General features: G+C 38.8%; 1 protein-coding gene across 1 annotated transcript; it reads left to right on the plus strand.

Annotated features, from left to right (window-relative positions):
- Positions 1-1,505: 1,505 nt before the first annotated feature.
- On the plus strand, positions 1,506-11,265 carry LOC102995096 (vomeronasal type-2 receptor 116-like). Its single transcript, XM_024134348.1, is given in 8 exon segments — positions 1,506-1,604; positions 4,915-5,037; positions 5,040-5,144; positions 6,267-6,390; positions 6,945-7,310; positions 7,313-7,758; positions 7,760-7,837; positions 11,188-11,265. Coding segments are annotated over 8 exon segments (1,419 nt in total).
- Positions 11,266-11,653: the final 388 nt, after the last annotated feature.

Consider the following 11,653-nt stretch of genomic DNA (forward strand, 5'->3'; position numbering starts at 1 on the left):
AACCTCTTCCAGAAAACCCTCAAGAACACACCCAAAATAATGCTTAATTACCTAACTGGGTATCCCTTAGCACAGTCACAAAATACTGACCATCACACATAGCTTTATCCAGCCAACACCAATAGAAACATAACAAGGTGACCTACGTAGTTTAAAATTTTATAGAACCCATGTTAAAGAATATAAACATAAGCAGAGGAAATATAAACATAAGCAGAGGAAACTAGTTTTTATAACATTTGTATTTAACCAAAAATATTGATATATTATCATTTCAAAATGTAGTCCACATCGGAACGAAGAACAAGATATGTTATATCTCTTTCTTCTTTCTGAGCCTTGAAATATAGTGTTTTATGCTTACAGCACATGTCAGTTTAAAAGTTAAATTTGACCCTGTTTTATTTGATCTCTGTGGAGATTTCATATGATTTACAGTTGTAAGAGAACATTCACACAGAGTATTAGTTTATTCTCTTTTATGGAGTACTTATTATAGAGTTTGACCTATTTTTCCAGTGGGTTTTCAGTCGTGTGTTTCACTTGACAGAACTACTGTATTTACGTTATTTGACTTCATGTATATTACCAGATGTATGTAATGCTTATCTCTCTCCCCACACAGGGTTTCCACCCCGTGTTCTTCTTGTGAATTTTGATAAATACTGATTCCTAATATATCTTAATATGATCTAAGTTACAATTTTCCCCTATGTATTTGTTTTATTGTATTAAAGGGAATATATTTTCTCCTCATTACAAAACTTATCTTTTTCAAAACTTAAAGCTGGGTATAGTGTTTTTGTTAGGACTAAAATTGAGAATTTAGTCATTAAGAAGGTATTGATTCCAGCGATAGACCAGATTACTAAACTGCAAGACAGTTCAAGAGCAAATATGCCAGCAAAAGCCAAGAATGAACAATATAGGAAAACTAAGAACAGAGCTAAAAGAGAAGTGGGATGTGATTAAAAGGGGAATAGAGAAGGGCTTCCCTGGTGGCGCAGTGGTTGCGCGTCCGCCTGCCGATGCAGGGGATACGGGTTCGCGCCCCGGTCCGGGAAGATCCCACATGCCGCGGAGCGGCTGGGCCCGTGAGCCATGGCCGCTGAGCCTGCGCGTCCGGAGCCTGTGCTCCGCAACGGGAGAGGCCACGGCAGTGAGAGGCCCGCGTACCGCATAAAAAAAAAAAAAGATGGTATCTGGTTGTATTTTATTGAGATGCAGCATCATGAGCATACTTTTGTCTCAAGGTCCACAGGATTAGGCACAATGGATGGAGGGTTCTTTCATGTTGGTTGCACATGTATCTATAATTACTAGGTCTATTTGGAGAATTCTGTCATTGGGGGGCCTTTACTTTCTAACTATCTGTATTAGAATGTGTACTAGAAAAATATTTCCTCGTGTAGGATGCAATGCAGTAAAACATCCAGACAAGTCTTAACAAAACATATGAGAACCAAAAATTAGTAAAATCTATACATTTCCTTGGAATGTACCCAATGTCAGAAAATATTGATGTAATGACCATGTCTGACTCCAACAATTTCATCTATGCTGCTGTATATGCTGTGGTCCAAGTGCTCCATGAAATGATTTTGGTGAAAATAGAAATTAGGTCTACCTGACGTCCTACTGTGACCCAGGAAAATGAATAATTTTTAGACATAACTATTCCTACAACTGCTGCAAACAATCTTGGGAGCAGGGACTCTGGTCCCAATTTAAAATGTGAGAACTCTGATGATGATTATAAACTGCGCATATCTTCCTGGGTTATAAATGAATTTACCCTGATTTTTAACCCAGGCTTTTGTGGCTCTACAATTCCTCTTAGAGTATATTTAGGAACTCCTCTCCTCATACACAAGGGACAGATACATTATATCAAGTTGTTGATTAAAGGAAATAAACTAATGAAGTAAAATAAAATTAATATCTTTTTAATAGCTTTTAATATCAATTTAAAGCAAGCATGTATGTGTAAAACTTAAGGTCACAAAGTTAATTTTCTATCTGATTTTGCTTATTAACAATGATATTTGATACACAACTTGGAGCTCATTTAGTGTTGCTCTTAGAAAAATAGGTGGTCTTTCCAAGATGATTTCCAAAGATGGTATTCTGGTATATTTAGGATGCTTCTATCACAAGTGATTAAAGACTTAAACAGAAGTTGCTTAAACAGTAAGGATAGGATGTCAGCTAAAATGGCAAAGTAGAGAACTCCAAAAGTCTGTACTTCCAAGAAAATGTTACATAAACTGGCAAAAAATTATCAGAATTAACTTCTTCAGAATTCTGGCATCCAAGCAAAAGCTTCCAAAGTGTGGAATGCTTAAGTAAGAAAAACTGGTTGAATTTTTTATAGAACTTCATGAAGTATTAATTTACTCAGGTACCATTCTTTACTCCCCAGCTCAAAAAAGATCTTTTAAACAACAACCCTCATTCTTAGCACAGGTTACTAGTACCCGAAGGAGCTATGTGAACCTTATTCTAACAGATTAGGTTTCTTTGTTTTGACCTACCTGGTGGCTCCCTTAAGGACTGACCTAAGACTTACCTTTATTTCACCTGTCTTGGAACTTTACTAAGGCTGAGGTAGCCAACCTGAGGCATGTTTGTTGTAAACATATAAAGTTAAATGTATTAGCTGCTACCTGGGGTCAGAGATAAAATTAGGGGGAAAATTGTGAAATCTCTAAAGCATTGGTGGAAAGGCTTGGGAAAGAGATGCTTTGGATATTAAAGGCTTTAAAAAATGCCCACATTTTTCATGAAATTTAGAAGGCCAAGAAAAGTGCTTGGCTCATAATCAGAAGAAAAAAGCCCTGAGAAGGACTTAAGCTCTCACTTCTGACTGACTTTCAGGCCTCATTCAAGCAGGAAGTGAAGGCTAAGGCAGAGCTCTAAACTGCCAGGTTGAATGTTCAAGGCTTTCTCCAACACACAAGAGAGACCACTGACAGGACAGGGAGATAATTCTTTGGTTTTTTATTCTGTTTTTGTTTTTGGCATTTAAGGAAATCGCTGTTTAGTCACTAGCTGATCACTAGGCTTATGGAACAAAGCCTTCACTGACCATAAATGACAAAGAATATGGAATTTACAAGGTTGGGTCAAAAAATACTCTAAACAAACTGACAACAACTGTAATAACTTATATGGGAAAAGAATCTGAAAAAGAATAGATATATGTATATGTATAACTGAATTACTTTGCTGTACACCCAAAACTAACATAGCATTGTAAATCAACCATACACCAATATAAAATAAAAATTAAAAAGTAAACTAGCAACAACTGTTACAATAAGCAGTAACTACAATTGCTGGGTCAGGGGAGAACCTGAGTTTCCATAGTTGTCATGTTAGAATGTGAACTAAAATCCCAAATATAAGCTTTTATCAAAAAATATATGTTATACAAAGATACAAAGAAAGAATGGCTCATACTTAAGAAAAATAAGTTAATGGAAATGGTCCCTGAGGAACCCCTCAGGGGTTACTAAACAAACACTCTATCTGGTTGTTGCTGTATACATTACTTTGTTGAGCATACATCTTCATAAGCTTTTGAGCCTTCATATGTTGAATATTCTGTTTTGTGATTGAGACAACATCAGAGGCCATGGATACTGACTACTTAATTGTCTATTTTCTCTGTCTTTTTCCATGCCTATGTCTACTGCCTCATCTTGATTTACAAGCAAAACCTGGACAATCTATAAAAAGAAGTGTTTTGTGGTCTAACAAGGAATAATATAGAACAGTTGGTGTTATATTTGGGGAAGAAAATAAATTTTGTGTGGATTATTTCAACCTTAATGAAACATGGAGTTTTTTTTTCTTAAATCAACATAGAATTATCTTATGACTCAGCACTTGCACACCTAGACATGTAGTCCCCAAAACTGGACACAGATGTTCAACCAAAATTTGTATATGAATATTCAGAGCAGAAGCAAGCATAATAGCCCAAAGTGGAAACAACTCCAATATCCATCAACTGATGAATGGATAAGTAAAATGTGGTATATGCATATAATGGAATAAGATTCAGCCATGAACAGAAATGAATTACTGATAACTTGTATAAACTTTGAAAATATTCTGCTAAGTGAAAAAAGCCATACACAAAAGGAGAACAATTGTGTGATTTCATTTCGATGAAATATCCAGAAGAATTCTATCTATAAATAGAAAGTAAATTAGGCATTTCCAGAGGCTGGGTTTAGGGGTCATAGGGAGTGACTCAACTGGCATGGGGTTTCCTTTGGGATGATGAAAATGTTCTAGCATCAGACAGTGGTGGGTATTGCACAACACGTGAATGTACTAAAACTCACTGAATTGTCCTGTTTTAAATGGTGAATTGTATGTTATGTGAATTTTACCTTAATCTAAGAAAAACCATAAACATAGATTTATTATCTCCCCAAGCAGGGTGTCAAGAGCTCCTGGGGCTCAAGAATTAAAAAGCTAAATCAACAGTCTCATCAATACTCTATGAGTTGTACATTGTAGATTTCTCTCATAGGGAGAGTGCGGCCTCCATTGTCACCAGCCAAAAAAATTCCATGTTGTACTGCTTTACATTTCAGGCATGTCCTTACAGAAGCCCCAAGAAAACTTTAAGGGTTAGGGTTACACCAAAACCCATGACAGAGGCACACTATGAACAATGTCATGACTGTATTCAATTCCTTCTCTCTATGTTTTCAGAATAAGATGAAAAGTTCACCTCACTAGACTATGAGAGATGGTAAACACCCAAACAAAACTCAGCTTCTGCCAACAAAAAACTTGAGGCTGAGGAGGTGGGAATAGAATGCTAACTTTGTAATATGCGCCTTCCATCTCTAATTTGAGTGCACTTTACAGTTTTCAATCTTTCTTCTCCTCTAGCTTCACCCATTCCTGTATAAAATCCAATTTAGAGACACTGCTGGAGAGCACATGTCCTTAGATGAGAGAAGAAACTTTATGGTGCAGCACAATATCCTGAATGCTGTGAGTTTTCCAGGTGAGTTTTAACTCTCTTGGTTAAAGTGGGAGAATTTGGCTCCAATAGCCCATATGATCACAGCTTGGTGATCAACAAAGAGATGATAGAATGGCCTATTGGGTTTAAAGAGGTATGACATCTTTTCAAGTTTTGATATATACATTGTCATGAAATTAGAGCTGAATCATCCTATGAGATGAAATGGGCACCCATTTAACTGAGCACTAAATTCACTCATTGAATGCAACATCTTGACTTCATAGTTTGTAATCTTACACACCTTCTGAGCCAATGTCTAGAAGGAGCAGGTTTGTATAGGCGATTATTTTTAATTTAAATGCATCCATTCATTCAGCTATTGGGTGAGAACAGTGAATAAAGGCAATGGATATATCGGATACACTGAGTCTTATTTATATATGGTAAGGGTCCTTCTTATGTTTAGATAGACACAAATAGAATATGGGTATCAACTCTCTGTTTGTAGATTCCATTGACACATTCCCTTGGTTACTGGCATATCATTTGATCCTCAGACTTGGTTCTACTTAGTATGTCAAAGCATTGACCATAATTTTAAAAGAATTTCCCACAGATGAAAAGTCTAAGGTAATTTTAAGTTGATTTATAAAATAACAATGCCTTGTACCTTTAATATGTTTATCATTTTCTGACAAACCTGTGCCATAATTGGATCAGGGGCCCGGAACTGGGTTAATCAAAATCTGCGTTTCAGAACATTCTCATAGATCATCTCTTCATGGCCTACATTTATTGTTTATGAAGCTACTTTTAGTAGTGTGTCTGCTTTTTACATTATTAGGTTCCTTTACCAAGACCCTACAGCCTTCTATGCAGCCAAGTATGAGATCATAGTAAAATATTTTTCTGCACACAAAATCTTATATCATGACCACATGGAAATCTGCATTGACAGAAATTTAAGGTGAGGTGGTTAAACAAGAGAAAAACAAGCTATTTTGCCAGTAATGTATAAAATAAAAGTGATGAAATAATTTGGTAAAATTTTGACTGTCTCTGTAAACGTTGAAGAAGAAAGGGGAAACATAACCCTGGTATCCCACACTTCGGTGTTTAGATAATATCAACCAAATGGGCATTTTGGAGGAGACACAGTGATGTCATAAAAGGTGAAATGTCCTTTCTTTTTCTGGGAGAAATACAGATATCCTCTGATAGCAGCTAACTATGTACAAAATGATGACAAATGATTCTCTGTTTTTCCTTTCAGACCCCAAAGTCTGTTTGTAACCAGAGTTGCTGTTCAGGATTCAGGAAAATTACACAAGAAGGAAGGCCTATCTGCTGCTTTTCTTGTGCTCTTTGCCCAGGGAGACACATTTCCAATCACACAGGTATAAAAATTTATAATCACCCTATGGTAACTCCACCACATACCTGTTTCTCAATGAAAAGAAAAGTGAGGGCATTGGCAAAGAAGTCACCGGCACCACTTTCTTAATTCATGCCTTTATTCATTCTTTTGACCTTTCCATTTTTATTAGGGTCAATGGACATTTGGGTTGTTTTCATTTCTTGGTTACTGTAAGTAATGCTGGTAAGACATTATCTATTCAAGTCACTGCCTTCAATTATGGGGGGTGTACACCTAGATGGGGGTTGCTCACTCTTATGGTAATTCTATGTTTAATGTTTGAGGAACTCCTAGACTGTTTCCCACAGCAGCTGCACCATTTTACATTCCCAGCAAGGACATAAAAAGATTCCAATTTTAACATCCTCATCAACACTTTCTAGTTTGCTGTATCAGACTGTTACGTCAGAGGGGGTCAATATGCACAAAGCACATATGCACAATGACAGACAATATTTCTGTTTACCGCATATTAGAATGTGGTAAACATGAAGAAATTGTGAAAATGAAATGCTGAGTCTGCTTTCTCAACAGATGCAGAGCAGTGTGTCCGGTGCCCAGACCCAGAGCATTCAAACAGTGAGAGAAATCGCTGCCTCTCCAAAGTTGTGACCTTCCTGGACTTTGAAGATTCCTTGGGGATGTCACTGGCCTGCATGGCTCTGTGCTTCCATGTGGTCATGGCTGTGGTTTTGTGGGTCTTTGTGAAGCACCAAGACACCCCCATAGTCAAGGCCAGTAACCAGGCTCTCAGCTACGTCCTGCTCATCTCCCTCCTCCTGTGCTTCCTCTGCTCCTTGCTCTTCATTGGCCATCCCAACACAGCCACCTGCTTCCTCCGACAAATCACATTTGGAGCTGTGTTCACTGTGGCTGTTGCCCCTGTTTTGACCAAAACCCTATTGTGCTTCTGGCATTCAAGGCCAGGAAACCAGGAAGAACCACGAGGCGATTGCTGGTAACAAGAGCTTCTAGCTATGTCATTCCCATCTGCTCCCTGATCCAAGTGATTATCTGTGGAATCTGGCTGGGAACCTCTCCCCCTTTCCTTGTAATAGACGCTTATTCTGAGCCCAAGGACCTCATGATCGTGTGCAACAAGGGCTCGGTCACTGTCTTCTACTGTGTCCTGGGATACATGGACTCCTTAGCCCTGGGGACCTTCTCCTTGGCTTTCCTGGCCAAGAACCTGCCTGATGCCTTCAATGAAGCCGAGCTCCTGACCTTCAGCATGCTGGTGTTCTGCAGTGTGTGGGTCACCTTGCTCCCCGTCTACCACAGCCCTGAGGGCAAGGTCATGGTGGCCGTGGACATCTTCTCCATCTTGGCCTCCAGTGCTGGGCTACTAAGGCTGTATCTTTGCCCCAAAGTGCTACATTATTCTTATAAGACCTGAGAAGAACTCTTTGAAAGGTCTGAGGAATAATGTAGATTCCAAGGGAAACAGGCCTTCAGTTTTTTGGTTTTTTTTTCCTGGTACGCGGGCCTCTCACCGTTGTGGCCTCTCCCATTGCGGAGCACAGGCCCCGGACGCGCAGGCCCAGCGGCCACGGCTCACGGGCCCAGCCGCTCCGCGGCATGTGGGATCCTCCCGGACCGGGGCACTAACCCGCGTGCCCTGCATCGGCCAGCGGACTCTCAACCACTGCGCCACCAGGGAAGCCCAGGCCTTCAGTTTTAATCTCATTAAGTCTCTATCACAATTTTGGTCTTGAACAATAAACCACTCATAAAAATGACATTATGTTTATTCACTCAAATATTAGAAGCCATCAAAACTGCTTTACGTCTATTTATCAAGGGATTCTGCCCTCTCGTTTTAAGAGTCTTTGTGTACAACTACCCTCAGCCATCAAGACTCACAGATAAGTGCTCAATCTCAGATTAATGAGTTTCCTCAAAGCTTTTGCTATTGATCTATTTCTTTCATCATTAAGTGTACAGTAAGCACATCCTTATTGCTTCAACCACTCCCCTATCCTGCAAAGGTCCCTTTATAACTAAATACTATTCAGAATACCCTTTACTGTACTGTCTCTATTTTGTTTCTTCAACTGACAGTATAAAAATTCATATTTGGATAAAATATTCAATTTATACATGCTTTATCCATGTGTTATTGCAACTCTTTTAGAGTCTTAAAATTCTAAATTAAAAGAATATACTAATTTAAAATTAAATAAGAAGTAGAAGATTTATTTCTGAGTGAAGATTTAGCCAATTTTTAGTAGTTGTAAAGCATTTTCCTCATCCTTTTAAATCCTAATTTTCCAACTTACTTGAATTGGCAACTTTACCAAATACTAAGGAACTTAATTTATTATATAAAAATTACCTATATCTGCATTAAGATGTGACAAAGAAGGGAAAGATTTATGGATCTTATGTGAAAATTAGGAGGAAAATCCATCATTATTAATAAAATAATAATGTATGGAATCAGATTTAATATAACATTAACAGAAAAATCTCATTTGAGTAGGTATCTCTTCCTTGACTGTAAGTACTAGAGGAAAGAAAAGTAAATTCAAATCACTAAGTAAACCCTCAGCCTCGATTATCTTATAGATTTTATTATAAAAATGAAAACCAGTCATGGTAAATACAAACTGAGGTTTACATGAAATGTGAAGATCATGATGCACTTTGTAAGCAGATGCTGGTGAAAGTCAGATATGTCACAAGATGAATTTCTTAAGGACTGCACCACTCTCCTTTCCTCAGCATGAATGCAGCCTTTCTCACTGTGTTTTCAGGGGTCTTTCCTGGTTCCTCTTTCTGCCTCACTGGCAATCCCATCTGCCCTCAAGGCCAGAGTCCGTCTCTCCTCCGCTTTCTTCACAATCTGCATCTGTCTCTTGATATCTCCAGAAGTTACCTGTTTCTTGCAGAGGGGCTGTGAGAGACACAGTCCCATTCCTGGACTTATCTCTGCCCAGTAGGGACACCACCTGAGGTGGGTTAGGGCTGGTAGGCACACCCCCACCCACCCCCAGCTTGGCTGAGGAATTCACCTGAACTACTTGGTGGAATTATTTTTAAGTAATTTGTAGCATTCAGAGGACTTACAAGTGCTCCTTCATGGCTGCAGCTTGGAGTCCCTGCAGTCTCTTGTTCCCACAGACTTGCTGGAGCTCCACCAAGGTCTCCTCCCCTTGACTGCCCCTGAACTCACTGTCGGGCTGGGAAATTATTCTTGTAACTTAACTCTGGAATATGCAGCTGGTCAGCCTTACAGGATGTCTAGATCTTTAGCCAGTTTTCTGCTTGGGCTGTTTCATGGTCTCATTGTTTCCTCTGTGAAGTTGGGGCATATTTTTTTGAGCTTTCTTTTTATTATTATTATTTTTTTAATTTTTAACATCTCTATTGGAGTATAATTGCTTTACAATGGTGTGTTAGTTTCTGCTTTATAACAAAGTAAATCAGCTATACATATATATATATCCTCATATCTCCTTCTTCTTGCATCTCCCTCCCACCCTCCCTATCCCACCCCTCTAGGTGGTCACAAATCACCGAGCTGATCTCCCTGTGCTATGTGGCTGCTTCCCATTAGCTAGCTATTTTACATTTGGTAGTATATATAGGTCCATGTCACTCTCTCGCTTTGTCCCAGCTTACACTTCCCCCTCCCCGTGTCCTCAAGTCCATTCTCTACAACTGCGTCTTTATTGCTGTCCTGCCCCTAGGTTCTTCAGAACGTTTTTTTTTTTTTTTTTAGATTCCATATATATGTGTTAGCATACAGTATTTGTTTTTCTTTCTTACTTAACTTCACTCTTTATGACAGACTCTAGGTCCATCCACCTCACTACAAATGACCCTATTTCGTTCCTTTTTATGGCTGAGTAATATTCCATTGTATATATGTGCCGCATCTTCTTTATCCATTCATCTGTCAATGGACACTTAGGTTGCTTCCATGTCCTGGCTATTGTAAATACAGCTGCAATGAACATTGTGGTACATGACTCTTTTTGAATTATGGTTTTCTCAGGGTTTATGCCCAGTAGTGGGATTGCTGGGTGGTATGGTAGTTCTATTTTTAGTTTTTAAAGGAACATCCATACTGTTCTCCATAGTGGCTGTATCAATTTACATTCCCACCAACAGTGCAGGAGGGTTCCCTTTTCTCCACACCCTCTCCAGCATTTGTTTGGAGCTTTCTTTTTAAAATTAAAATGTGAAATTTGAATAAAATGGAGGACAAAGACCACAATCCATGGTGAATGTCTCAGCTCATTTGGATATTCTATCCCTTTTGTCTCCCTGGAGAAATGTGTCTCAAATTTAGAGTGCATCACAATCATCTAGAGGGTTTTAAAATCTCAGATTTCTAGATGTCAATCCAAGTAGATCTGGGGCGGGAATGGAGAATTTTCATTTCTAAGAGGTTCCCAGGTGATGTTGATGCTGCTGGTACAGGCATCACACATTGAGAAAGGGATTCTGGGACATTACAAAGCTGACGTGAGACAAAGACAGAAAGCTGAAGGTCATTGTCCAGCACCAAATCCAGACCAATTTACTGAATAAATTATTCAAACAGTAAAACTTTACTTTCTGATATATTTAAAATCCATCCACTAACTATACTTATGCAAGATGTCATCTTTTGAGTGACCTCCTCTAATAAATTAGCAATGACAGGTTAAGATTCCTAATCCTTTCTCCACTAATTCAGTTATGAGATTCTAGTCACAATGATCCATTTAAAACATAAATCTGATCAGTTCACCATAACGTTTCACATATATCTGAAACTTTTTGTAAGCATTGGCTCATAGGCTTATTAGATGGAGAAGTCCCAGAAACTACCATCTCCAACCTGGAGAACCAGAAAAGCGAGTAGTGTATTTGATTCCAAGTCTGAATGCCTGAGAACCAGGGGTTCTGAAGTCCAAAGGCAGGAAAAGATGGATGTCCCAGCTCAGGAAGAGAGAATGAATTCATCCTTCCTTCACTTTTTGTTTCATTTGGGCCCTGAGCAAATCGCATAACACCCAACCACATTGGTGAGAGTGGATCTCTTTACTCAGTCTGTGGAATCAAATGCTAATCTTTTCTAGAAACACCCTTAATTACACAACCAGAAACAATGCTTAACCAGCAATCTGGATATCCCACAGCTCAATCAAGTTGACACAAAAAATTAGCTGTCATGCATGGCTTTATCCAGCGAACACTAATAGAAAGAGAACAATGTGACCTATGTAATTTTAAAATTTGGAGAGCCCACA

This window comes from Physeter macrocephalus, chromosome 2 (genome assembly GCF_002837175.3).
Source record: "Physeter macrocephalus isolate SW-GA chromosome 2, ASM283717v5, whole genome shotgun sequence".
In the NCBI taxonomy this organism is placed as follows: Eukaryota; Metazoa; Chordata; class Mammalia; order Artiodactyla; family Physeteridae; genus Physeter; species Physeter macrocephalus.